General features: G+C 36.7%; 4 protein-coding genes across 6 annotated transcripts; 1 reads left to right on the forward strand and 3 right to left on the reverse strand.

Annotated features, from left to right (window-relative positions):
* Window positions 1–2729: 2729 nt before the first annotated feature.
* Window positions 2730–5875, reverse strand: LOC129294386 (bet1-like protein At4g14600). The gene is made up of 4 exons (XM_054932716.1): window positions 5702–5875; window positions 5468–5585; window positions 4034–4090; window positions 2730–3123 (listed from the first exon to the last, which is right to left on the reverse strand). Exons 1-4 carry the CDS (start codon window positions 5761–5763, stop codon window positions 2962–2964), a joined length of 399 nt encoding a protein of 132 aa, XP_054788691.1. The 5' UTR covers window positions 5764–5875; the 3' UTR covers window positions 2730–2961.
* A 610-nt stretch (window positions 5876–6485) lies between these two features.
* Window positions 6486–9960, forward strand: LOC129294385 (GEM-like protein 1). 2 transcript variants are annotated; one of them, XR_008589379.1, is made up of 5 exons: window positions 6486–7051; window positions 7163–7264; window positions 7826–8097; window positions 8979–9207; window positions 9702–9960. XR_008589379.1 is itself a non-coding variant. In XM_054932715.1 (4 exons), the coding sequence occupies exons 1-4, from the start codon at window positions 6760–6762 to the stop codon at window positions 9150–9152; spliced, it is 840 nt and encodes a 279-aa protein (XP_054788690.1). In that variant the 5' UTR covers window positions 6486–6759; the 3' UTR covers window positions 9153–9489. The 2 variants fall into 2 exon arrangements, 1 of the variants encoding a protein (XP_054788690.1); XM_054932715.1 differs by lacking the exon at window positions 9702–9960 and having other exon boundaries at window positions 8979–9489.
* A 4032-nt stretch (window positions 9961–13992) lies between these two features.
* On the reverse strand, window positions 13993–16720 carry LOC129294191 (zinc-finger homeodomain protein 2-like). Of its 2 annotated transcripts, XM_054932378.1 has the most exons (3): window positions 16202–16325; window positions 15191–16068; window positions 13993–14940 (listed from the first exon to the last, which is right to left on the reverse strand). In XM_054932378.1, the coding sequence occupies exons 2-3, from the start codon at window positions 15972–15974 to the stop codon at window positions 14774–14776; spliced, it is 951 nt and encodes a 316-aa protein (XP_054788353.1). In that variant the 5' UTR covers window positions 15975–16068; window positions 16202–16325; the 3' UTR covers window positions 13993–14773. The 2 variants fall into 2 exon arrangements, with proteins under 2 accessions (XP_054788353.1, XP_054788351.1); XM_054932376.1 differs by lacking the exons at window positions 13993–14940; window positions 16202–16325 and adding an exon at window positions 16575–16720 and having other exon boundaries at window positions 15027–16068.
* Window positions 16721–20160: 3440 nt separating this feature from the next.
* On the reverse strand, window positions 20161–21929 carry LOC129294149 (serine/threonine-protein kinase-like protein At3g51990). The gene has a single exon (XM_054932299.1). It carries the CDS (start codon window positions 21887–21889, stop codon window positions 20291–20293), a length of 1599 nt encoding a protein of 532 aa, XP_054788274.1. The 5' UTR covers window positions 21890–21929; the 3' UTR covers window positions 20161–20290.
* Between the last annotated feature and the right edge of the window lie 2303 nt (window positions 21930–24232).

Below are 24232 nucleotides of genomic sequence, written 5' to 3' on the forward strand. Positions count from 1 at the left end.
CTCTATCAAAAGTCAGCCTTAGTTGCTATCTGATAACATGCCACATGTTGTGGCCTATGGTGCCTGCATCATGAAGAATGGCACAGAGGAGGACAACCATGATATATGTGCACATACCGTGATGCATCACCTTATTTTTCATTCATCAACATTTTTCAATTGATTGAGTCCTTTAACCTTTTTAAGGTATCTCATGCTTTTAAAATAATATTTTACTCTTATAGAAGGTTTATTAAATGATGTTTAAGTAATTTTGATTTATGAAAACTTGGGATCTTATTTCTACAAAAATTACAATCTTGGTAATCTATGATTGCCTTAATTTTAGTATTAATTGTGTATTAGTAAAGGCAAATTTACATGAAATGGTTACCAATCCTTCTATCTACCTACCCAATTGTGTATGTGTGTTTTTTTTTTCTTGAAGCTTTATCTAGTGCACGTTTAAGGATTCTGGAAAAATGTCCAACTTAATTTTTTGCAAGAGCATCAATGAATCTTTAAAAGAATTTAATATCTGATAAGGACCTAAACAGATTAGATATTGTTAATTGTTAATGTTTACTTGTTAACAGTCCTTTTATGATATCAAATTACTTCTAGGATTCTTTATTGATATTCTCCCCATTTTTATTTATTTTTTTTGTCTTCAGCTCTTTTTTATATAACACACTGTAATTTTAATTAGTCTACAGCAGAGGTATCAAAGACTATATACATGTTAGCCATCTTTAATTCCTTAAACTAAAGCTGTAGACAGATGAAACTTAAGGCACTTGAAAAAAAAAAAGGAATTAATATCAAAACACATTAAAAGGATGGAGAATATTTTCCCTTTTTAAAACATAAATGTTTTTATAAATGAATGGTGCCGCTGTGTTTTTATTTAATCTCATCGCATTAATTTAGTTTATCTCAACCAACTTAAATATCCTTTTCAAGTCGACCAAAAAAATATGCCTTTTCATAATGAGATTGCTTGTATTGGTCAAAAGAAAAATTTAAATTCACAGATCTCAACATAACATTCTCGAAAAATTTTTAAAAGAAAACAAGTTGGTGTAATGGTGTCCTCCAAATGATTTTTTGATTAAAAGAACAACACATAAATTTTGAAACATAGACAGGTTAATGCGAATGGCAATATGCCATCAGGTATTTATATCATATTTAGTACATGATGATAAGAGGAATCGTGGATGAGGCATATTTAAATAATACAGTTCACCTTCGTAGTAATTTCATGAATCATGTTTTGATGAAATATTATGAGGAACTCATTTCAAATGGCATCTACATTTCTTCTTCTTGATTTTTTTTTTTTTTTTTACGTTTGCCATAATTCTCTCGGAAGTCAGAAGCAGAAAACGCGTCGGCAAAAAGAAAAAAAAGGAGGAAAAAGAAACAAAAAAGAAAGAAAGAAGAGGAAGCATAAAACGCGTATCCGAAGCCAATGACAAGTTATATTGTGTTTGGACCATGCATTCACTAAAATCAAGTTATTCTATGTGTTTGGTTCTACTCTACGGTGAATTATGTTGGGACATGTCCGAAGGCCGAAAGTAGCAGAGAATCCCACCACGTTCTTTTGATGCCACATGTTCCATTGACTGCTACATTTAGCTGCCTTCTTAAATCACACTCTATATATTCTGAAACTCTTCTCTCCTCTTCACAACTCCCTTTATATGATTATGCAGTCAAATAGCAGGAGAGAACTTATATGGCGTTACAATTTTATTTCGCTTTTGGAGTGACAATCTCTAGTCCTACTCTAATCATGCAGACACAGGGCTTTTTAAATAACAGTGCTTTTGAAGCAATCAATTGCATGCATTTCGTATAATAAAAATAAATTCGACCACGTCTACACCGAACCTTCCCTAGTTTTGGAAAATTGAGGTATATGTCGTAGAGGTAGTCGCAGGGGTAGCTTCAATGAAAACGGGACTTGGGATCGACCAAAACCGAAAAGAGAATAAACTATCACGCGAGCATCTACACGTTATACTGTAAGCTTCAAAAGAACTCCATAATCCATGGGACTCGTTACGTAAACAAGTGAATCCCAGAGTCCGTCGTCTCGTCTGTGTGTGTGTGTGTGTGTGTGTGTTTTTTTTTTTTTTTTTTCCGTCTGTGTGTGTTTATTCCCACGAACACAATAGATTTGGAATTCCTCAAATTTTGATTTTGTAGTGCTTATACTAGGCATTTTCAGACACGTCAGCTGATTGCAAATTAAAGGTTCGTTATTGCCTCAACCACGCCGCCTTCAATGATTGCTCACAGTCAATTCTTTCTGTGCCTGATACTAGTAGAGCAGATTGCAAGGATCCCTCCATTTTACTCCGAGACTGGCTATAGAACGGTCGCGTACAATGCAGGGGCATTGAATCTTAATTCTTTAAACAAGTCAGTTTCTCTGCCTCTGAAGCTATCATTCTATGCGACAAAGGATGAACAAATTGGAGTCGCCGCAGGCATGCTTTACAATTTCTTATGTATTTGACTACATATTATTTATAGGTTTATCGGTAGAACAGAACAAGGGATCCTTTCCTTCTTTTTCAGAATAAGATTAGAAAAATATTACCTCCAGTATCACGGCATAGGATGAATGAGAATATAATAGCTGTTAGAGTCTCACTCGTCTGAGTAGAAAGAAAATCACATTTTACTGTACGTAAGATAAAACGTTAATCCAAGCGAGAAAAATATCAAGGGGCATATAAAAAAGAACTTCTGTTTTCACACAACCAATGCACAGGAAATCAATCAACCTCATCAAACGTGGGGGCTACAATAGTAAGGTAAACATTTAGTTATGAACTCTGTAAGGATTGTAGAACTACTCTTTACAACAGAATCAGGCATCGTGAGGGTGGTCTCGTGGTCCGAAGGTCTGAAGTCAAGTATTCCTCCACAAGACCAGACAGCCAAACCACCCTCAGATCTCGCTCCTCATTTTCTGGACATTTTGGACCAAAGGTACACTACATAGAAACAGACTAATGCAAAGACAATCACATGAACAATATGGTTTGAACCATTTTGGATTATGCTCTTGTTCAATCTTCTTAAATTATTCTTCACCCCAGCCTGGGCCTTCATCACTGTTATTTGCTGTAGTGAAACAGTTACAAGTGAAATGTGAGCAAATGAAAACTATAGGACAGTATTCAGCTAAATACGAGACAAGAGACCACCGACGGAACAATTACAAAGAAAAACATGCAACTCAAAGGAGAAATTAATATCAGTGAAATGCCAGCGAAATTAATGACATTAATGGACATCTGTGCCAGGATATAATAGATGAAGCTAAATAGCTGTGCTTGAGAAAATGGGAGGCTCATGATATGAATTTTGATTTTTGCACCTATGATCAACCACCCTTTTACTGTGCTACCGCGGTGGGTAACGATAGAATAGGGGTGGCATCCCCATGTCACATCTAAGCTGATTTTACATGAACCCTTTCATTGGGGAAAAAAACCAGCTGGAAGTACTTCACTTTCTAACGGAAAGTTTTAAAAATTATTACAAGGATTTTAAAAAATGTAGGACAAACTTCTTATCAATTCATCTCTATGACAACACATTTACACACAAGGCAGCTAATACTGGTCATTTCCTCAGCCATCTTGTTCTTCATACAAATCAAGCCGGAGTCCTAAGTCCTAACTAGCATTCTGAAAAAGTAATAAAGATCCATGGCAAAGAATTATTTTGGTGTTTTAACTTTTAAGCCAAAAGTTCAAAATATAGATATAAGCAATGCGTGCTATTCCCTTTTAACATTACACAACATTGACCCTAAATTTCCCATTGAGATGCATTTTCTACCATAATTATCACTTTAGCTACACAGAGTAGAGCTGCATCAAAATTTCTACTGTGAATATATGTTGCCTGATTCATAATTGAGCAACTTTAGGTATACTGCACTCTTCATTTTCACTGCTAAAAGTCGAAATATCATACAGGGGGCAAAGAAAAAGGGCAAACAAAGATTATTTCAAAATTGACGTACCAGCTGTTCCAGAAAATCTTTCTGGTACTTGACTTCTGTCCCGATCTCCTCGGCAACCTGCACAATAAAAATATTAAGTTGTCTAACAACCTAAGGATGCAGAAAGGGAAACAAAAACTTCGATACATAATGTGGCTTCATCATATTAGATAAAACAAAGGGAGAATTAGATATTAATTTTCGAATCAGGTCCTGAAGTTTTATTCTCCATAAAATAAAAGGAAATATCTACCAGGATAGAATTCAAATACTCAAGAACAAGTCAAGCTGTTAAAAAATAGTTAAGGCTGGAAAATTGACTCTAAAAAGCATCATTAATAACAAAAATCCATATAATATTCTACAGGGTGTAATATATTGTAGAATGGAAAACAAAACATTTGGTGGAAATGTGTGTAGCGTACAACAAGCATTTATATTCACAAAAATCTTCTCCAAACCAAAAACATGAATTAGTCTTCCCTTCTGAGTTTCAAATAGTACAATTCACTCCAAGTCCATTTGCCGTGTTTTCATCCCTTCATTGTAAAGAATTTAGCCATGGGGAAAAAGGAATTTTTTAAGATTAGAACTAGGTATAATTTCTCATATCTTAAGTACCATATTTTTGAAAAAACATGTCATAAGTATAAGAATTTTCAAAAGAACGTGACCAATATATAGTTTAATTAAGGGCTATACACTTCTTTGTAAAAACCATACAATTCTCATGCATTCATTGGAAAACTCAATAGAAAAGACGTAAGAAACTGTGTATAAGTCTTCTCCTTTTTAATAAAGCTTGTCTCTTGTAGTTAGTTAAAGTAATCATGCATTCATTGTAAAAACCATACAATTCTTCGTAAAGATCATACAATTCTCATGCATTTATTGGAAAACTCGATAGAAAAGATGTAAGAAACTGTGTATAAGTCTTCTCCTTTTTAGTAAAGCTTGTCTCTTGTAGTTAGTTATAAGTAATCATGCAAAGCAGGTGAAAAGAACAACAAAAAATTGTAGAAGATGCAAATGGATGAAACATGAATTTTCAAAGAAAAAGAATACTTAAATAAGAAAGATAGCTAAAGCATATCTCACCGATCTCTTAACCAACGGATCAGTTTCAATAGAGAGTTCAAGCATAACAGTCTTGAATTCACAGCTCAATAATTCACAAAAATCAAGAATCCTCTCTAACGTAATTATAGATAGACCCCAATAAGATGGGATACACGGATCGAATAACTCTTGTAAGCTGTTTGCAAATGGATTTTGATTAATGACACTGCATTCACCAAGTCGGTAAAACGCCCCAACGAAAGGGTTGGGGCATGACGCAGGTGGTATGTTACAATTTGAATACCTAGTCGCTTATCAGCCTTCATAATTTTGCGAAAACTCATTTATGAAGAAAAGAAAATAAAAGAAAAATTTGTCAAATCGATCAAAACGTACATTTCTCAATTTTCTAACTTGACCACGAAGACCGCTGATCTCATCATCCAATTCCATCGGATCAATACGCAATTGGATCTCATTCGAACCACTAACTGATCTGGTGGTGAGCCCTTCTCTGCATCCTCATATATGGATATGTGTATAGGAATTAAATCAATCCCTGGAAATTATTTCCAAAAAAAAGAAAAATAATTTATTTGGAAATTCGGCCAACAAGAACAGAAAAGCTACCTTGAACGATAAGGGCCAGCATGGCCATAAGAGGAACCACCTCCGTGCGAATTGGCAGCCATCGAAGAAGATAGAAACCCTAAAACAAATACGACGGCTAAGAAGAACTTCACGGAGGTCGCAAAACAAGGACAACGACAACCACCGCGTTATCAAGGTCGGCGAATAAGAGAGTGTTTTGTTTTTTGTTTTGAAAACAAAAATTTAAAAACTTATTTAAAAAAATGTTTTTTATTTAATTATTTTTAAAGCTATTTTATTTTTTATTTTTTAAAAAATAAAAATAACTTTAAATTGTTTTTGTTTTATTTTAAAAAATACATTATATTTAATTATTAAAAATTATAGTTATTTTAATCAATTTTTATTATTAGTTATTATCATTAATTGATTATGATCATTATTATTAATATATTTTTTTAATTCTAAACCTATTTTTTAATTATTTTTATTTTCATTTTACTTTACAAAATAATTTTAAAAAGTATGCTACAAAATAATTTTTAAAAGTAATAAATGAAAGTAAAAGCCAGTCCAGGCTATGACACCAGTACTCGGATTCGTCGTTCTCCCATCAACATTCCTACATTGCTTGGCTCTTTGAAGGAGACGCGGTGTTCTGAGTGACGTGTCCTAATACAAATCCACCGTTAAAGTTTGCCTTTTTCTCATCCAACGGTCACCATCATTTATTTAATGACGTGGGCTTAAAGGGCGATCCAAAAGAGAGTTGAATATTTACTTGGGCTCAACTTCTAAGGGCTAATATAATTGTCTGCTTGTTCCATCCAATTTTAGGTATCGCGTGAAGGAAGTCCAATTATTCGATTATTATGCCCGAAACAAATTTGCGATATCCAAGATTCCCGGTTTGGAGTTGAAGTCCCTCGCCTCCTGAATTCCTCCCCCTATAAAATTTCTCCCCAGGATACTTCTTCGCGTCGAACAAGAGTCTAAAATAGTTGAAATCGGGGTTTTACATCAGCACCATCTTCCCCATTGATATAGGGTCCGGAAACTTCCGTTCCGAAGTAGAGAAAACCTCAAAGGCGTAAACCATGAGTGCTGATCAAACCCACCCCCACAAGCCATCATCAGAACCCAATCTCTCACAACCCAAAGACTCTCACTCCCCCGATTACGCTCCGTATCCGAAACTCGATCCCAAGGATGTTGCTCCACCTCAGGAAAATTGGACTTCCGTTTCCGTGTCCCATCAACCGGTCAACGCTACTACCGACCCCGAAGTCCGCGCGACGATTTCGGAAGATGCTGCCACTACGATGCCCAAAGAATCTAATCCGTACGTGACTCCTGCACCGGCGCCAGCCCCGTCATCTTCTGTCAAGAGTGAGAATTGAAATCCATGTTTTACTCCACTATTCTTGCAGATATGCAAGTCCCATCTGAGTTTGGAGACTGTGGGCGTCGAGAATGACTGGAAGTTATTGTTTTATGCAGATACCTTAGAATCAGTGAAAGATGTTCTTGGGAAATGGGGAAAGAAAGCAGCAGAGACTACCAAGAAGGCTGAGGATCTTGCTGGGAATATGTGGCAGCACTGTATGTATTATACCAGCTATGTTTTAAATCTTGTGGCGTTCTTGTCTGCTGTTGGGAATTCTTTTATTGCATGTTGACCCTTAATCATTTTACTCTTCTACAGTACCATGGACGTCACTTTAGTAAGACAGAAACTCAAACTACAATATTTTAGTAACACCCTTAATTATTTTGCTGAGAAAGTGTAACTATTAAATGGTGTTTACTTGACGCCGCCTTTCTCAAAAATAACATCAAAATGAATAGAGACTTGAATGATAGCATTTGGATGTGTTGTCATCTTCTTCTGAACATGGCTATCACTAGATTTTGTCTTCAATTTTCTTCTGCGCTTGATTATTTTCTCTGTTGTCAAAAGTGAAATTCTTCAGTTGCTGGCAATTAGCTGTTATTGAGGATGACACAGCATGTCAAATTGCATTTTAATTATATAAACATTGTGTCTTGTCGTGTTGTTGTTCCTGCATCATGTCATGTCCCCCTGGTGTGCCTTTTAGATTGATAGGTTTTTGTGCCTGAATTGTTTTATGCCGTGTGACCGGATGATCATCTGTGCAACAGTGAAAACAGGTCCTAGTTTTGCTGATGCTGCTGTGGGAAGGATTGCTCAGGGAACAAAAGTTCTTGCAGAAGGTGGCTATGAAAAGATTTTTAGACAAACTTTTGAGACTGTTCCAGAGGAGCAACTTTTGAAAACATTTGCATGCTACCTATCCACTTCAGCTGGACCAGTAATGGGAGTTTTATATCTGTCAACAGCGAAGCTAGCATTTTGCAGTGACAATCCACTTTCTTACAAAGTTGGTGAGGAGAGTCAATGGAGCTATTATAAGGTACTCTGGAGGTTTCTGTGTGGTATTATCCTTTAATAAAAAGAATTAAAAACATTTTCCACCTTAGCATATTTATCTGATTCAATATTTTTAAACGGCTTCCCTTGCCAAGATTATCTGCTAATGGTAGATATATAAAATTGACATTGAATATTTGAGGAAAAGGTCATTCAAATGTAGTCTGTGTTACGTTTTTTATAACAATGCTATTAAAGCAGCATATTTAATTTACTTCTGAGATTAGGTGCCAACTTTCAGCAATTTTGCATTATTTATGAGTAAGATTTTGTGTGTGCAGAAGTGGTCCCACATGCTAACCAATGTGTCCTTGATACATCATTATTCTAACTTTCTTAGGCAAATGATAGCGTTGTAATAGAAATATTAAGGAAAGGGATAAAGATTTCTTTCTTTTTTAAATTCTGATGGTCTAAAATCAAAAAAGGAGGAGGAATTTGCAATTTGCTAATATAAATTCTTACAAAACTTATGAAATGGAAATAGATTATTAAAATATGTTTAAGATGGTGAATATTTCGTTTGGTGTTCTCTTTCTATGGACTTTCATTCATGATGTTGGAATTTTTATTTTTCCCATGGGATATGTTGGTCAGGAAGCTACTTCATTAGCTTGTCACTATGTAGTGGGTACTTCACTGGTTGGTAATACAAATCGATCTTAAAATAGCCTAGTAGGCGGAGGTAACTAATCGTTCGCTTCTCGATAACTTAACTAGACAAATATTAGTTGAGGTTCCCCTAGGTCATGGTTGCTAACCCAGAGTGCATACTTCATCTCTGTTCTATTTATTAATTGGTAAGTTTAAATGTTATATAATTCTTTTACTTCTCCCTTTTTTTTTATCTGCACCCATGCACAGGTGGTTATTCCATTGTATCAGCTGAGAGCAGTGAATCCATCAACAAGTAGAAGCAAACCGTCCGAGAAATATATACAGATTATCTCTGTTGACAACCATGAGTTTTGGTTCATGGGCTTTCTTCATTATGACAATGCTGTTAAAAGTATTCAAGGAGCATTACAACCTCACTGATGCGCACAGCTATACAAAGGCGGTCACCATGTATCATCTTTTCGCACAAGACTAGGTTGGTGAATGATGAAATATCCTGGGTGTTTATTAAACATTGGATTTTTTTTTTCCCACTGCATGTTAGTCCTTGGTCTGGTCTGGAGCTGCTTGTACTATGTGCTATTGGGGAAGTCATTGTACTCATTATTTGGTTTGTCACAAGATCAGTTCTTGTCCTTAGTGTTTATGGTCTAAAAGTTGAACAAAAATTATAAGGGTCAGTATGGTGTGATTTACATGTGAATTCCAAAACTATTCTTTATAGTGCAAATCAATTTGTTTATTGTTGATTGAACGATATCATACTTGCGTGGTGCGTTTCTGTTTTCGAGTATCCCAGGGCTTGGGGAATATACAAGATATCCTACCAGGCCAACTTGTCTATAAGTAGACCCCCTCAAAAAATGGTCCATCTTATTTTTTTTTTTTTTAAAAAAGAATGGTTAAAGTTTAAAAACTCATACCAAACCAGAGAGCATAGTTCATGAAATCCTTTCCTTGTGGCTGCAGGTTCACACTTCACACTCCAGTGGACCATCCACGCTTTAGAGAGGACCTTTGCTACCTCGATTCTCCCTGCCTTCTTTCCTTCTCACTTGCTCCGCATGGCCGCACCACCATACAGCATTCTTGCTTTGAATGCAAAAATGCCAATCGTCACTCTTATTCTTGCAAATGACTTCTTGCCCGTGAACCGAGTGATGTAACCAGTTGAGTCTTTAATTAGCTTCTTGTGGAGAAGAATCATAAGATTAAGCCGTTCAGTTCTTACCACGAATCATGAACTCAGTAAAAAGAAATGTAAAATTAAGAAACAATAAAAAGCACTGCATTGAATAGTACGTTATTCATTCCAGGATTTTGAAATGTCAGTTTATGCCCCAAGGCGGTATTGTCTTTGTTTCAAGTTTTGCATTCATTACCTTTTGTTTGGATGGATGTAAAAATAGAGAACAAATAAAAGTGAGAGAAAAAACTTACAAATTATAAAGAAATTTACTATTTTTGGAAATTCCTCACCAGTTTTCCTCCTCCTGCTCCTGCTTCCTATATTTCTTTCTACCCAAATCAAGCATTATTGGTTAAAAGGTTCACACGGAAGGCTAATGAGGCCTAGGCCGTGCCTTCATTCCGCTCAGGCCAGCCATTTGGTTACAAGTTCAAAAGTTAAATAAGTTTCATTGGGTCATAATCGATAATGGAATTGTTGTGAGTGGGGCATGAGGCGGGTGTTGGTACCGTTAGGCCCAACCGGGCCTCAGGCTATCAAATCATGGGCTGCCACGTTTCCACAAGATCTTAACTCACTCAACCATCTCTCTCCCCGCAAAACACCTCACCAGATGCACTTCCATATATTTAAGGACTTTTCTACTAAAAGCTTGTCTCGTCTTTTGATCAATTTTTAAAACATAAATTTTCCTCTTTTTTTGTTTCGACTTATTTAGAAATACACTGTGTAAACTAATTATTTTTTTATGGCACTTTATTTTTGTGTATGCATATTTGGATATGGCATACTTGTATACATTTAGGCTTGTAGAAAATATGTTGGCCAAAATAAAATTATAAGTGGAAGAATAAATACACATAAAAAAATATATTTTTTCAGGTGAGAGAGAGAGAGTGTGTGTGTGTGTGTGTGAAGACAGGAGACATATTCATGCAATCTTATGTTACTCAAGAAAATACATTTATGATTCACTGAAGAAGGTAAATGAAACTTTGGCTAATTTATGCACGATTCGTCTTCTCCCGTTTAAAAACAAAATGCTGCAAAAGCTAATACATTGCTCGACATCAATGAAGATGAGACAAGAAACTGAATATTGTCGGTGGCAAAATATTTTTAAAAAAAATGAAAGGCCTTGTTTTTATTGTTATATATATATATATATATATATTTCAAAAAAATACAAGAGATTGGATAAATGCAACAGACATAATAAAAAATGACCCTTGCTGCTGTTTCTCAGCACGAAAGATATGCATAATTCCACATCGTTATTGTGAAAATCGTTTCTACTCTGCTCGGCCATTCCTCTTGATCATCATTACTGCAATCGATTTACGTAATTATCTCTAAAATTATGCACACTACTATAAAACTATTAATATGTATAGGAAGGTTGTATTCACAATCATCTTATATAAGGAGGCGCAACATAAGCTTGAAAAATGTTAGATCACATAAAGGATGATTGTACAAAAAACCATTCCATATGACAATATAGGATAGTTCCTCGACCAACACAGCCTTGTCTTTTTGAAAGTTAAAAAGTAATTTTTTGTATATAAACACATAGAGGACGGTTGTATTATAGAACCTCCCTTTATACATTTTTCTTATAGGATGATTTTTTAAGTGAATCATCCTATATATTCTTTAAATTTTAAATCACAAACCCCTGTTCATCAGTTTTCATTCGAACAGAGATTAGACAAGCAAAAAACCTCTCACCCACATACGTCTTGCTCAAAACCTAAAACCTCAAAGATTAGAACCTCAACCCCCCCCCCCCCACCAAGCCATTTTTAATCGAAGAAATCACAGAACCCAAATCCCAAAACCTCGCACAATATTCTATGTCGCTTCACACTTTGTTCCTCGCAACTTCACGATAGTAGCTAGGCACTTGGGAGTTCAAATCAATTGAGAGCTCTTTCTCTATATCTTGCTCGGTTCTTCTTCATCTTTGCACGTTCTTTGCACCTTTGTAAATTCAAATTAAATGTTGGGATGAAATTTAGAGGAGATTAGAGTTTAGATTTATTGTTAGCACATTATGCACACGTGAGATATTTGATAAAATGTCTAAAAGAAAAGAAGGATCAGGAAATAGAAAATTACATGTAGCTTTATAGTTAAATCATGGCTCTGATTTATATATTGTTGTGATGAATGTTTGTTTTGATACTTGATTGAGTTATATAAATCAAAAGTTGTTTGAATTACTTGAATTATGTATAGATCAGCTTATTTTGATGCTTGCTTTGATAATATTATCTTGTTTTTGGGCAACATGAGCTGTTATTTAAACTAATATTTACGAGGTTATTTAATTTTTAAATGCAAGTACACGACTTCTTGCTATGCAAGTAAATGTTTAGAACACCCCAAATCATGTTTTAGCTGGAAGTTTATAATGTCCCTCAATATTTTAAGCCGTTTTTATCATTTTAATCACAACATTAATAATTCATCATCGGCGTGCTCTCTACGTACAGAATTATAAAAAACACTAAATCTAGATTATTAGTTACAAATACATGGAAAACATTATTACGCATGATCAATCAGACCAGATTAATAGCAGCAATATCCAAGTGAATGCAACGAGTTAACTTACTCCACCATCGTATCGACAGCACGTGCGATTCTTGGATTGATATAAAAAGGTAGCCTGAGCCGCAGAATTATTAAAATAGAGGTAGAAATGGAGGTTTTAGCGAGAGCCGCACTTTCAAAAAAGGAAACCAAAACTCCATGTCAATTATTAGCCCATGAAAACAAGATGATTTGATTTGATGGATACCGTTTTTCTAGAATTAAATATAAAGCTGCATGCATGCAAGCGCATAACACACATATGCGATAACCACGGCCATCAAATCAAAGCTGGCAAAACTCAACCCCTATGCTTAGCGTTCCATTCGATTTGATCAACTAAAACATGGTCTTCTGATTGTTTTTATAAATTATTTTTATAAATTTTATCAATATTAATTAACAAAAATATAAAAAAATTAAAGTGTGTAGAATTTTAAACATGCTCTCATATAATAAATTTAAAAAGTGATACCATATTATTTTCTTCAATTTTTTTTATAAGTCATTTTCATAAATCTCATCAATACCAATATAAAATAAGTATAAAAAATAAAAGTATGTAAAATTTCAGATATGTCTTTATATAACAAATTCAAAAGGTGATGTTATATTACTTTTTTTCTTTCATAAAGGATAATTTTAAAAATATTTTTTAAATATTACTTAAAAAGTCTACCGTAATTTATAAATGAGATCAAATAAACTTTTTAAAATATGCCTTATTTATAGAACCAAAAAGAGTACTTTCTAATTAGCTGGATTGGCTTGACAAGCTCAAACTGGTAAAATATCGAAATTAACCACTAGCCTCGTAGTCTATCCCCAGCATCTGAAGACTTAATGGCCTTGAGGATTGATGCGTATTGCTAAAGATTTGAACCAGAAAGCTTGGAACTTAGAAAATTAAGGTTACCACCTATAAAAAACAGAAAGAAAGAAAATTAGGGATACATTTACCAGTTTGGCGGATCCAATATTAATTTTCTTTATAGATAAGAATATAGCAATTCAACTTCAGAAATAAAATTACAGAACCACGGAGGTTCAACGCTGACATCAACATTTGGAGCTAAAGTTAAAACTAGAACCGGTTACTCGTGGGTGAGTCTTCTCTTTCAAAATAGAATAATCAACGAGATAAGAAACGAACACTATAGAAGCAACGGAAAAGTAGACAAAGCAGGAATAATGGGCTGTTCATCTCGCAATTGTAATTTTTTTTAAAAAAAAAAAAACTGCACATCTGCAAGCTGCTGCGATCAATGATGCGACTGTACGTTGACAGTGTACGAGTGTGCTGTGGGAAATTATTATGAATACATACTTCTTAACTTTCTTCCAGTTCAGTCCTTCCTCTTTTCTCCCGCACCATGCATCCAAAAATAAATGTCTGATTGCTCTTTTTTCCTCAAATTCAAGAGCCCTCAGTTTTTTTTCAACCCGTAAAGAGAAAGTAGCAGCGAGCCAACATGAAAAAAGTATAAATTTATTGAAAGTTCGTGCATAGAATAGAACAATTAATGGAGGACCAGGTGTCTTGTTCACCCAAGTGTCGAGAATGAGCATTCAAATGGTGCAACGTGGGAGAATACATGGCCCGATGTCACGCACAACATGTGAGATCGGGATGCTCCGATAATCTTCAAGAATTTTATAGAATAAAGTTGAGAGGAGATGATCTCATCAGATAGATGTTGGAGAAAGTCATACTCCGATGGTCCTACTCGGAATTTTCACATCCCTCTCTCTCTCTCCCCCCAATATTTACCGAGGTAAAGTATTTTAGAGGGGAGTAAATAATCACAGAATATGGGTACTTAGGTAGGATCTGATTTGAAGATGTAGTGAGTGATGATATATTTTCTGGTGACGTGCGTGGAGAGCATCTAGAATGCAAAGAAGAAGGTTGCGAGTTTAATAAGAGAGAGAAATGAGGGGGAAGTGAAGCGGTGGGGGGAGGGTGTCTCCTTCTCCTTCCCTCCTTTTCCTCCATTTCTCAAATCTTTACCATTCGTTATCATTTTATTAAACAATTTTTTTAAATTATAAAATAAATGAAGGATAAAGATTAGGGAAGTGGAGAAAAAAGGAGAAGAAGAAAAGGAGAAACTACTCTCCCAGCGGTGAGAGGGCTCGGAGGAAAAGCGGGAAAAGATGACAGATGTGAATAAACACAGCCGAAATGGAACAGCTTTGCACTTGCATGCTATGCACGTTGAATTCCCATGGATTCATCTGCCTGCATCCATTATCACATGAGATCACCACCATCTTCATTCTTTCTTCCATTACTTCCTACTCGCTCTTTTTTGTCTCTCTTCCCTGAAATGTCGCAATTAACCTCGCTTCCTGTTATTCTGAACCAGATGCCTCCTATGATGCTTGCACCTAGCTCAAGCTCATCAAGGGTGTTGTACACTCATGTCATACAGGAGAGGCGGAGATCGCTATCAGATAATCCACCCAAAAAAAAACCATGAAACAAAAACTAAATGGCATACAACTAATTTCAATACTTAGGCGCAAATTAAGCAGAAATGATGAGCAAGAGCGAGAACCCTAGCCAGCATTACATTAATTAAATTTCTAGTACAATTATTTTTCTTCACTCGCTCATCTCCTGTGGTCTTAAAAATGAAAAGAAAGAATTGAAATTAGGGTTTCTTACCGAGAGTGTTTTTATTGTTATGCATCCAAACCTTAAGTACCTGTCTCTTGACGCCAGTCTCCGCACAGAATTGCTCCACCGCCGGCTCGTCATGCTTCTGGATTCTCCACCCCACCTTTTCCGAAAATGCCAGCATCTTCTCCTTCTGCTCCTGCGTGAACTTCGTTCTAAACCTTTTCTTCCTTTCGCTGCCGCTCCCTCCACCACCGAAACCCCCGCCTCCACCGCTGCTGCTCGGATTCGACATGTCTTCCTCTTCTCTATTCGGTCCCCCGCCGGATGCCGCTGCTGGTAGAGCCAAAGGGCGGTGATGTACCATCGCCGGATTTGTCAGATGGTGATGCAGGTATCCTGTTCCTGGCGGCGGCGGCGGCCCCCGGTAATAAGGGGGAAATTGATGGTGGTACTGGGGGTTGTGCGGCTGTTGCAGGTGAAAGGAGCTAGTTTCCCCCTCGATCTCCTTGCGGTGGAAGTTGCGGTGACAGTTGCAGGCGGCGCATTTGAGAGCGTCGAGTGTGCCTTCCTCTCCCGCAGCCAGAAACTCACCACAACCGTCAACGGCGTGGCCACCGATGCTGACGGCGTGATTCTTTTGACACTCCCTGTACCTGACCGTTCCAGTAGGACCGCCTTTCCTAGCCCTGGTCAGGCCGGATGAGCCTCCCTCGGCTCCGAAGGCAGCGCCCCTTTTTGACCGAACTGAGTCGTAACTCGGCGGGGGCACGGGAATCCCCATTTCTTCCTCCGCCTCTTCGTGCTCCTGATCCTGCTCCTCAAATTCCATATTCCTGCGCACTTTATAATTTCTCACGAACAGTGAGCTGCGAGCTCGTAAAATTCGGGAGTAGCTAATGGTGGAGAATGAAACGGAAGATGATCTACAGGAGAAGCAGGGAGAGAAGCGTGATAAAAAAGAAACGATTTGACCGGGGAGCAGAAATTCAAATCAAAGTAAGATACAAATACACAGATTGGTTAATAAAATAGCAGTATAATGAGGATGAAGAATACATTAAAAAAAAAAAATTTGTCAGGGGTGGAGGTGGAAGATAAGAGAGCGGGAGAGGATGTGGTCATCAATTCTCGGTCTGCACAAAAGAGGTGTCTCACTCTTTAACTCCCAAACCCTTTCCCGTACTCGCCCTTTTACAGCTCTGTTTTTATTAGTGTTTCAGACATTTTACTTTTTTTTTTTCTCGGGGCAAAGTATCTATGCTCGAATCTATAAGAGAATATCACACCTGGTATAGTTTTCTTTGTGAATGGGAGTAGAATTCTTAGTTTTATTTGAAAGATATAAACTATTGGAAACGGTTCCGATTTAACCGCGGGCAGGGAAAAGTTGTATTAATTAATAATTAAGGTTAAAAAGGGATGTAAGAACCTTGATACGAAGAGGTGGCAGGCGATCCGTGCAGGAGAAAGGGGTGAACAGAAATGATGAAAAGGATGGAGGAAAGGGTAAAACGGGAATAAGAATGGGGAGAAACGGAGGGTTGGGCCAATTAAAAGCATAAACTTAGGATGGGACACATTAATATGTCGGCAATTATGGAAGCCGCGCTGCGTACGTGCCCTCCTCCTCCGACAGGAAATGACGTCACCCTCAGGGACGGGTACGCGATTCCTCAGAGCCAACACCCCTTGTGGCCTTGTCCCGTCCCTTCCACTTTCTCGTTCTTTTTTTGATCATTCAAGAGGCCACTCCGGCAACCCACGGATCCTTATATTTTCTCTGTTCACTTCCCTACTAGATTTTGCATCTCATACCACGATGCCAGCACGGACATTGACCATCTATTCATAGATTCGAGGGAATGGAATGGAGGGGTGCACAGGTAAGAGAGTTTTTGTTCTTAAAAAAAAAAAAAAGAATAGAATAGATGAATTGGGCCGATTTAAGATTTGAATAGAGAAAATACGATGAGAGAAAGAGGCAGGAAAATCGTTAAAATCTTCCATCGTCTCCAGCAGGAGAGACTACGTAGAATTAATAAAAGTCGAATATGGAGTAAAAATTCAATAAATTTACAAAAAAAAAACTAAGAATATCAATAACAATATGTGGAATGATGTTTAATGATACTTTTAAAATAAAAAAAAACAACAGCGTTGAAATGTTTAGAATAAAACTATTTAACAGTTATAAATAAATAATTCTAATAACACAAATAACTACATTTATTTCGTATTATATGAACGACCTGTTTTAATTTAAAATGTTCTACAAATTTATTTGAAAAATATAATTTAAATGCCGGTCATGGGGGAGCGTGACCAGCAGTTGTATGATGATGAAGATAATGATTACTATTTCTTGAATGAAACGAGTGGCTTAAATGAAAAAAAATATGGCAGCACTCATTCCAGTGCAGATGCACCGAAAAAACCATTTCCCTTGTTCCTTGGGAGGGGGAGGGGGAAAGAAGGGAGGAAGAGGGAAGAACCCGGGGGGGGAGGGGGTAAATAATAGAGGAAGGCGACAGCGGACAAGGACAGTGACAAGACCATCACACAGTGCGCGGATCTGTTGCCTTCTCTGCTCCGCTTCATGGCAGCCTTTTTACACCCTCCCCCGTCCCTTGTTCTTCCCTCGCCTCCCTCCATCCATACTGCCATACCCCCTTTCTATCTGCATTTTGTCCCTCTTCCTTCTCTTCTTCATCCCCCTTTTTATTCCCTCCTCCCTCTTTCTTTTCTCCCACCCTCCCTCCCATTTCCCCATGCCCCTCCCTCTCTACTTCAACCCAGTCAACACTTTTTCCCATCATTTATGATTCTCTTCCCCACCCCCCCCCCCCCAAACAAAAAACTTAAAAAAAAAAAAAAAACAACATAGATGCATTTCACTAGCTTTTATTTTCAACAAATGGCTTCACGATTTTTATTGTTACCTTTCCTCCCGTCTACTAATCGGCTGCCTGACTGTTGGGCCGACTCGTTTAAAATATTTTAATTTGTTGGACTGGGCCTGAATAACAAAAGACGAGCTTCTGCCTCCTTGAAGGAGAATTCCCCACCCCGCCCCAAAAATTAACAATAATAAGTAAACTCTAAAAGATTACATTAACCATTACGCGTTCTCACTTCTTGGGCCTTGTATCGGACGAATATTCGTTTTTTTTTAAATAAAATATTCGTTATTTTAAGATACAGATATTCCCTTCCCACCGTAATTTCCATCCAAGCCTCTAAACGAAACATGAAACAAAGTAAACAGCTTGGAATTAAACGTCCAGGAATCACGAGAAATACGGTATGAAGATCTCGTCGCAAAAAAAAAAAAAAACAAACAGACAAACAAACAAGAAGAAGAAGAAGGAATACAGTGCGAATTGTGGGGATGGGCATCGATCCAGTGATAACGGGCCGGTCCAATGCGGAATTTCCACGGAGGCTCGATTGAATTTATTAGGCACTGAATAATTGTGTAAACAAAAAAAAATATACATCCTTACTTATTAAATGTCGGGTCCCACCGGGCCGCCTGTAACACTGACTACCCTTTCTTCCGTTCCCACAACTTTCGCGCAAGTGCATTCGCATCTTCCCCGTCTCCATCTTCTCTCCCGAATCTTACAGGAGAAACTTTCGTGACGAACAATAATGGCATTGTATACTAATAACAGATGACGTTGAAAATTCTCCACCGAAACAGCCCTAACCCAGCTTGCAACGGTTTTAATATCACACTTCGAAAATTGGCTTGTTTCCGATTGTCAACACCGACCCTTTATCCGCTGCATTGAATCATTTAACCCACCCACAATGGTTGCTTTCAATTTTACCACTGTATTCGGATAGGGTAGCCTTTGTTTTCTCTCCTAATCTCCTTCCACACATGTACGAATTCCTCTGTGTTTTTCAATGCAATGTTAATTCGAAAATCTAACACCAAATCTGTTAAGTGCTTGCTGGCCACCCAGTTTAATTTTATCCTCACAAGTTGGTATTGTATTCACTGCAAACCACCACGCTTCATTCCCTCGCCTTTCTCTAATCAGGATATCTATATACCGTATAATCAATCCAAAACGCATTCAATATAATGGGCCCAACCACGTCATACGTAGACACGTAAAAACAGGAGCCCTATATATCACCAGAATTCGCGCTTCTAAGCAGCCTGACAGCCACAAATGCATCCTACTCCTTCCATCCTCATATATAAAATATTTTTAATAAAATCACATAAACATATTTTTATTTAATAAGAATAATGAGAGTTGTTATTAAAAAATAAAAAATAAGAATAAAATTATTGTAAATAAAAAATATTTTTTTTAAAATTAATGAGAATTGTTATTTTATTTTTTTAATTTAATAAGAATATAATAATTCATACAACAACTTTTTGTATTTAAAAATTAAAATTAAAAAAAAAATTATAAGTGGGGGCAGGGAAGGGGCGGGACGGAGGGGGTAGGTGTTAAAAGCCCATCATAAATGCTTCCCACTGATCTTATCACGTTTACAGAATGCTGAACAACACGGTGATCTGTATCTGGGGCCGTCCCTGTGTCCATTGCTATATATCATTCTTGCATTGTCACTCATGACTCAACCCGCCTTTTCCCACTGCCCGAGAACCATTCAAGAATTCAACGGCAAACTAATTCTGTTACAAACCGATTACTTATCAAGGAAGGTAAGCTTAACAGCACGCCGTTAAAGTCGCTACTGTGTCTCTATCCCGGTCTCACCCAATATTTGAGAGGTAACAGCCCCCGCACAATATGAAGGAAGACAAGGCACAATACGAATCGTTAATGACAACGAAAGCATATACATTAAATCTCGGGTAAAAAGTTAAAGATATAAAAATCATGCGAAAAAAAAACAAAGAAAAGAAAAAAAGAAACCGAGAGACAGATGCAAGGGAAGGCAGTGGGAAGAGCGGCAAACAAGTAAAAGCTGCCATGAGGCTTCAAGCCTCGAGAGAGAGGTGACAAGCTGAAAAAAGAAAGGCAAAAGATGAATTGGGCGCTTCTTTAGTTTGAGAGTTAATACACAGATAAACAAAACTGATTGTGATGCGGATGAATAGGATCCAAGCAGTGCCTTTAATTTCCACGCATTTCGTGTCCTCCAAAACTATAGCTATAAATCTATCCGCTCATGGTTACAAAGCTCAGCCCACTTGAGGTGAACTCCTACGGACCTGGACCTTGGGAGCCTCGCTTGCGCCTTCCTTCCCACAAACAACCCGACTTGCCCATTTCCGTCATGATCACACTGCATTTTGACCTCCCCTTCACAACCAATCGATTTCGACCTCACCATTTGATCATTCCTCCCTTCACTCGCCTCGTGACCTACGACCCCCACGCTCGACACCTTCCCATTCCTTCTGTTTCCCACCTTCACTACCCTCCCAACTTCTTCCCTCCTTTCACTCAACGCCTCTGCTTTCTTCTCCATGCGCCCCATCCGCCTCCTCACGCTCCATATCGGCCGCCCACGAATCCTCTTCCTCACTCGTTTTAAACACTCCACTACCTCACCCATCGGCGGCCGCTTCTCCGCCTTCCACCTCACGCACCTCGCCGCCAACACCGCCAGCTGTTCTGTCACCTTTGGGTCTGACGGCGCCCCTATCCGCGGGTCATGGATAGCCTCAAACTCGCCCTGCTTTAATAACGGCACTGCCCACTCAACTACCGCTGGTGGGCTGTACTTCACGTCGATTGCGTTCCTACCGCTGATTATCTCCAGCAACAAGATCCCGAAGCTGAACACGTCGCTCTTCGCGCTTAGATCCCCCGGTGCGAGATAGCATGGATCAAGATATCCCAAAGTCCCCGCCGGTAGCGTGCACTTCCCACTAAAATCCGCTTCGTGTCCCCTGAGAGCGAGGCCGAAATCGCCCAGTCTCGCGTTCAAGTCGTCGTCAATTAAAACGTTTGAAGACTTGATGTCCCGGTGAATGACTGGCGGGTTGGAAGAGTGGAGAGTTCGAACCGCCTCCGCCACCTGCAATGCGAAACGGACGCGTGAGGCCCAACAGGGGGGATTAGGTGAGGAGTGCAAGAGATCGTGGAGGGAACCCTTTGGCATGTATTCGACGACAATCAATTTGTTGAGGTTGGAGTCCGTGCAAAAGCCGATGAGGTTGACGATGCGGCGAGAGCTTGGGATTCTGGAGAGAATCTCGATCTCGTTCTCTGCGGGGCTAGTACACTTGGTACAACCCGCACACTTGGGGCAGTGATTAAGGAGGCCCTTGGCGGATGACTTTTTGAATTTGCATGTTTTGACGGCAACGACGAGCTTGCCGTCGTCGAGGGTTGCTCTGTAGACGCTGCCGTGGCTGCCTTTCCCCAAGAAGCTATCTGCCGAGAACCCATTTGTGGCATCCACCAGGTCCGAATACTCAAACTTTCTGATCTCCGGCAGCTTCTTATTCTGCTTATAATTCCTTGCTTTTGGGACCGCGTCGACGTCCCAGCAGAGTGCATCGCATCGGCTGGTGGCGATTGCAGACTTGGCATTGCAGGAAAGAAAACCCATGAATTTTAATTCCGTTTGAGGAAGGATGGTGGGTGGCGTGCGACGAGAAAGGGATGAGAGGGGAAATAAGTTTAGAAGGAAATTAGAGGTGGTGGTTGGGGGGAGGAGGAAGCCGCGGTGGCCATAACTGGAGAAAAGGAGAGAGCTGTCGTGTTTAAAGTCAGCTTTGGCGCAAGATGTGAATATCATCCATGTTTTTTTTTTTTTTTTCTAATGGTCCGCAAAAAGTAATCCTGTACCATCAATCATTGAATGCTTTGGCGGCCAAGGCTTTCCCAGTGCTAGTATTTAAGGGTCCGTTTAATTTATTTACTTTTCACATTTAAAAAATAAAATTTTATTTTTCAAAAATCAAAAATTATTTAATTAAAATATTTATAAAAAAATACATTCTAAAAACACATTTAAATAATAATAAAAAATAAATTTTTAAAATATAATTATTTAAAATTTTTAAAAAATAAATTTAAAAAGTAAGATATTATTTGATCATATTATTTTAAATTTAATTTTTTATTTTTTTATTTAAAAAATTATTAATTCATTAAAAATATAATTATTATTTTAATAATAATAATTTAGTATTAATTTTTTAATATTATAAATTAAATAATTAACTATATTAATTTTTAACATTAATATATAATAAAAATTATAAATTTTTATCAAATTTTTTTAAAATTATAGATTAAAAAAATAAAAATAACTAGAGATCAAATTTTTAGCAATATAAATCAAAATTTATATTATTTAAAATCTTTACTATATTTTTTAAATATTTTAAATATATTATATTTATATAATAAAAATTACAAATCATTATAAATTAATATCTTTTTTAATAATTATACATTCAAAAACATATTTTATTATCATAAATTAATTAACTTTTAGTATATCAGAATAATTTTTAAAAAAATATATTCAGATATAAATTTTATTATAACAATTAATTTTTATTAAATAAATTTTTATTAAATTAAAAATCAAGCACACACTAAGTTTTTAATTTTATTTTCATTTATATTTGAAGTAAAATAAATTCGGAAGTATTTGGGTAAATTCTTCCAAGGGACTTTGAGGGGGCGTTAGTGGAAGAAGTACCTCCACGTGGATCAATCAGCGATGCCATCTCAGTCTCAAGTCTCACAAGGCAGTGTCTCTGAAGAAACATAAGTCGCTGTAGAGTAACGAAGAGCGCCCTTTTTCGTTATTCCGAATTTTAGTGTTCTACAAGACCCAGTGGGGCCAGTGGTAGTGTTTGCGTTTTCACCAGTATACTATAAATACTAAACAAACATTATTCTAATGCCGCAATTTAAAAAGTATTTATTAAAATATTACATCAAAAATCATTCAAATAAAAAATATATTTAAAATTGTGAACAAGTCATTTAAATCAAAAACAATTTTAAAATCAAAAATCATATTTTTATTTAATAAAAGGTGAAGCTGTTTATTAAATGAATGATTTTAACTTTTTTTATGTGATATTTTATTTACTATCAAGAATATCTACAATGATATCGGAGTTTTACCTAACAATAGATTAAATGTATTAGTAATGATATTAGGTACGTGGTAAATTTTTTACTTTCTTTAACTATTAGACAAATCATTTGTTTGAGTGTTTTTAGATCATTAGAATGAAAATGATGAGTAAATATTTGTTATTACTATGATAAAGAAATTATTATAAGGTTGTTGGATTAAAAATTATCAATAAAAAATAAAAAATTTTAAATTTTATGAACATTAATTAATTATGAATGGTTAAGTTATATGAATGAAAAGTAAAAATTACTTTATCTCACAAATAGTTACTTTTAGTATCACATCTTATTTTTTTATACGCTATGGTCATTGTTGTTGCATGTTCTTCTCTTGTTCAAATTCAAGTATTTCATTTATTTGTGTGATCAACGTATTTATATCAAATTAAGATGATTCAATTAAAAAAAATTGACTGTTGACAGGTGACACATGCTTCATTTGATGGTCCACCATGTTTAAAAGTAGAAGTACTATATTCAACTAAGGATCATCGAGTAAAGACATGAACGATTTAAATTGAGTGGGAATGTGTGAGTTGAAAATGAATGATGATGAGGGTAGCATAAAATGAAACTCAAATTGAGTGGATTGGGAGAGGTAAAAAGGGGTGGTGATGATGATGAGACTATCATATTATGAAACTACCTAAAAATATAAGGCTCTTATTTTCCTATGTTTTCATTTTCAATTGATGACTAGATAGATAAGTAGCTATCATGTTGCTTACTTAGTCTATCTCAAAAAATTTATAAAGAAGGTAACTCAACTTCTTGGTAGAGTGGGTTGAGGGTCCCTGTTAAATTATTGTTCTTTAATTGCAAGTGAGATAGTGTGTTGGTCTTAAGCAATCCTATCACGATAATCAATGCAATTAGAGCATTCTGAACGAGAATTAATCACTAGCTTGTAAAACTCACCCGCTGTGTTGCAAAAATAAACAAAAAGATATTAGATGGTAACATTTTGTTTAAGAAAAAA

The sequence above is a fragment of the Prosopis cineraria genome, unplaced genomic scaffold (assembly GCF_029017545.1).
Source record: "Prosopis cineraria cultivar Desert tree isolate PC_DT_omini unplaced genomic scaffold, ASM2901754v1 PC15, whole genome shotgun sequence".
NCBI classification, from domain to species: Eukaryota; Viridiplantae; Streptophyta; class Magnoliopsida; order Fabales; family Fabaceae; genus Prosopis; species Prosopis cineraria.

Excerpts from the sequence above, each read along its gene's own strand:
- LOC129294149 (XM_054932299.1), bottom strand. The coding sequence starts at position 21,889 with ATGATATTCACATCTTGCGCCAAAGCTGACTTTAAACACGACAGCTCT.
- LOC129294385 (XM_054932715.1), top strand. The coding sequence starts at position 6,760 with ATGAGTGCTGATCAAACCCACCCCCACAAGCCATCATCAGAACCCAAT. Across the intron at positions 7,052-7,162 it reads CCCGTCATCTTCTGTCAAGA|ATACCTTAGAATCAGTGAAA; the intron begins GTGAGAATTGAA and ends TGTTTTATGCAG. Across the intron at positions 7,265-7,825 it reads TGGGAATATGTGGCAGCACT|TGAAAACAGGTCCTAGTTTT; the intron begins GTATGTATTATA and ends TCTGTGCAACAG.
- LOC129294191 (XM_054932376.1), bottom strand. The coding sequence starts at position 16,705 with ATGCTTTTAATTGGCCCAACCCTCCGTTTCTCCCCATTCTTATTCCCG. Across the intron at positions 16,069-16,574 it reads TGCCACCTCTTCGTATCAAG|ATCATCTTCCGTTTCATTCT; the intron begins GTTCTTACATCC and ends CTTCTCCTGTAG.
- LOC129294386 (XM_054932716.1), bottom strand. The coding sequence starts at position 5,763 with ATGGCTGCCAATTCGCACGGAGGTGGTTCCTCTTATGGCCATGCTGGC. Across the intron at positions 4,091-5,467 it reads AAGTTAGAAAATTGAGAAAT|GTTGCCGAGGAGATCGGGAC; the intron begins GTACGTTTTGAT and ends TTTATTGTGCAG. Across the intron at positions 3,124-4,033 it reads AAGATTTTCTGGAACAGCTG|CAAATAACAGTGATGAAGGC; the intron begins GTACGTCAATTT and ends GTTTCACTACAG.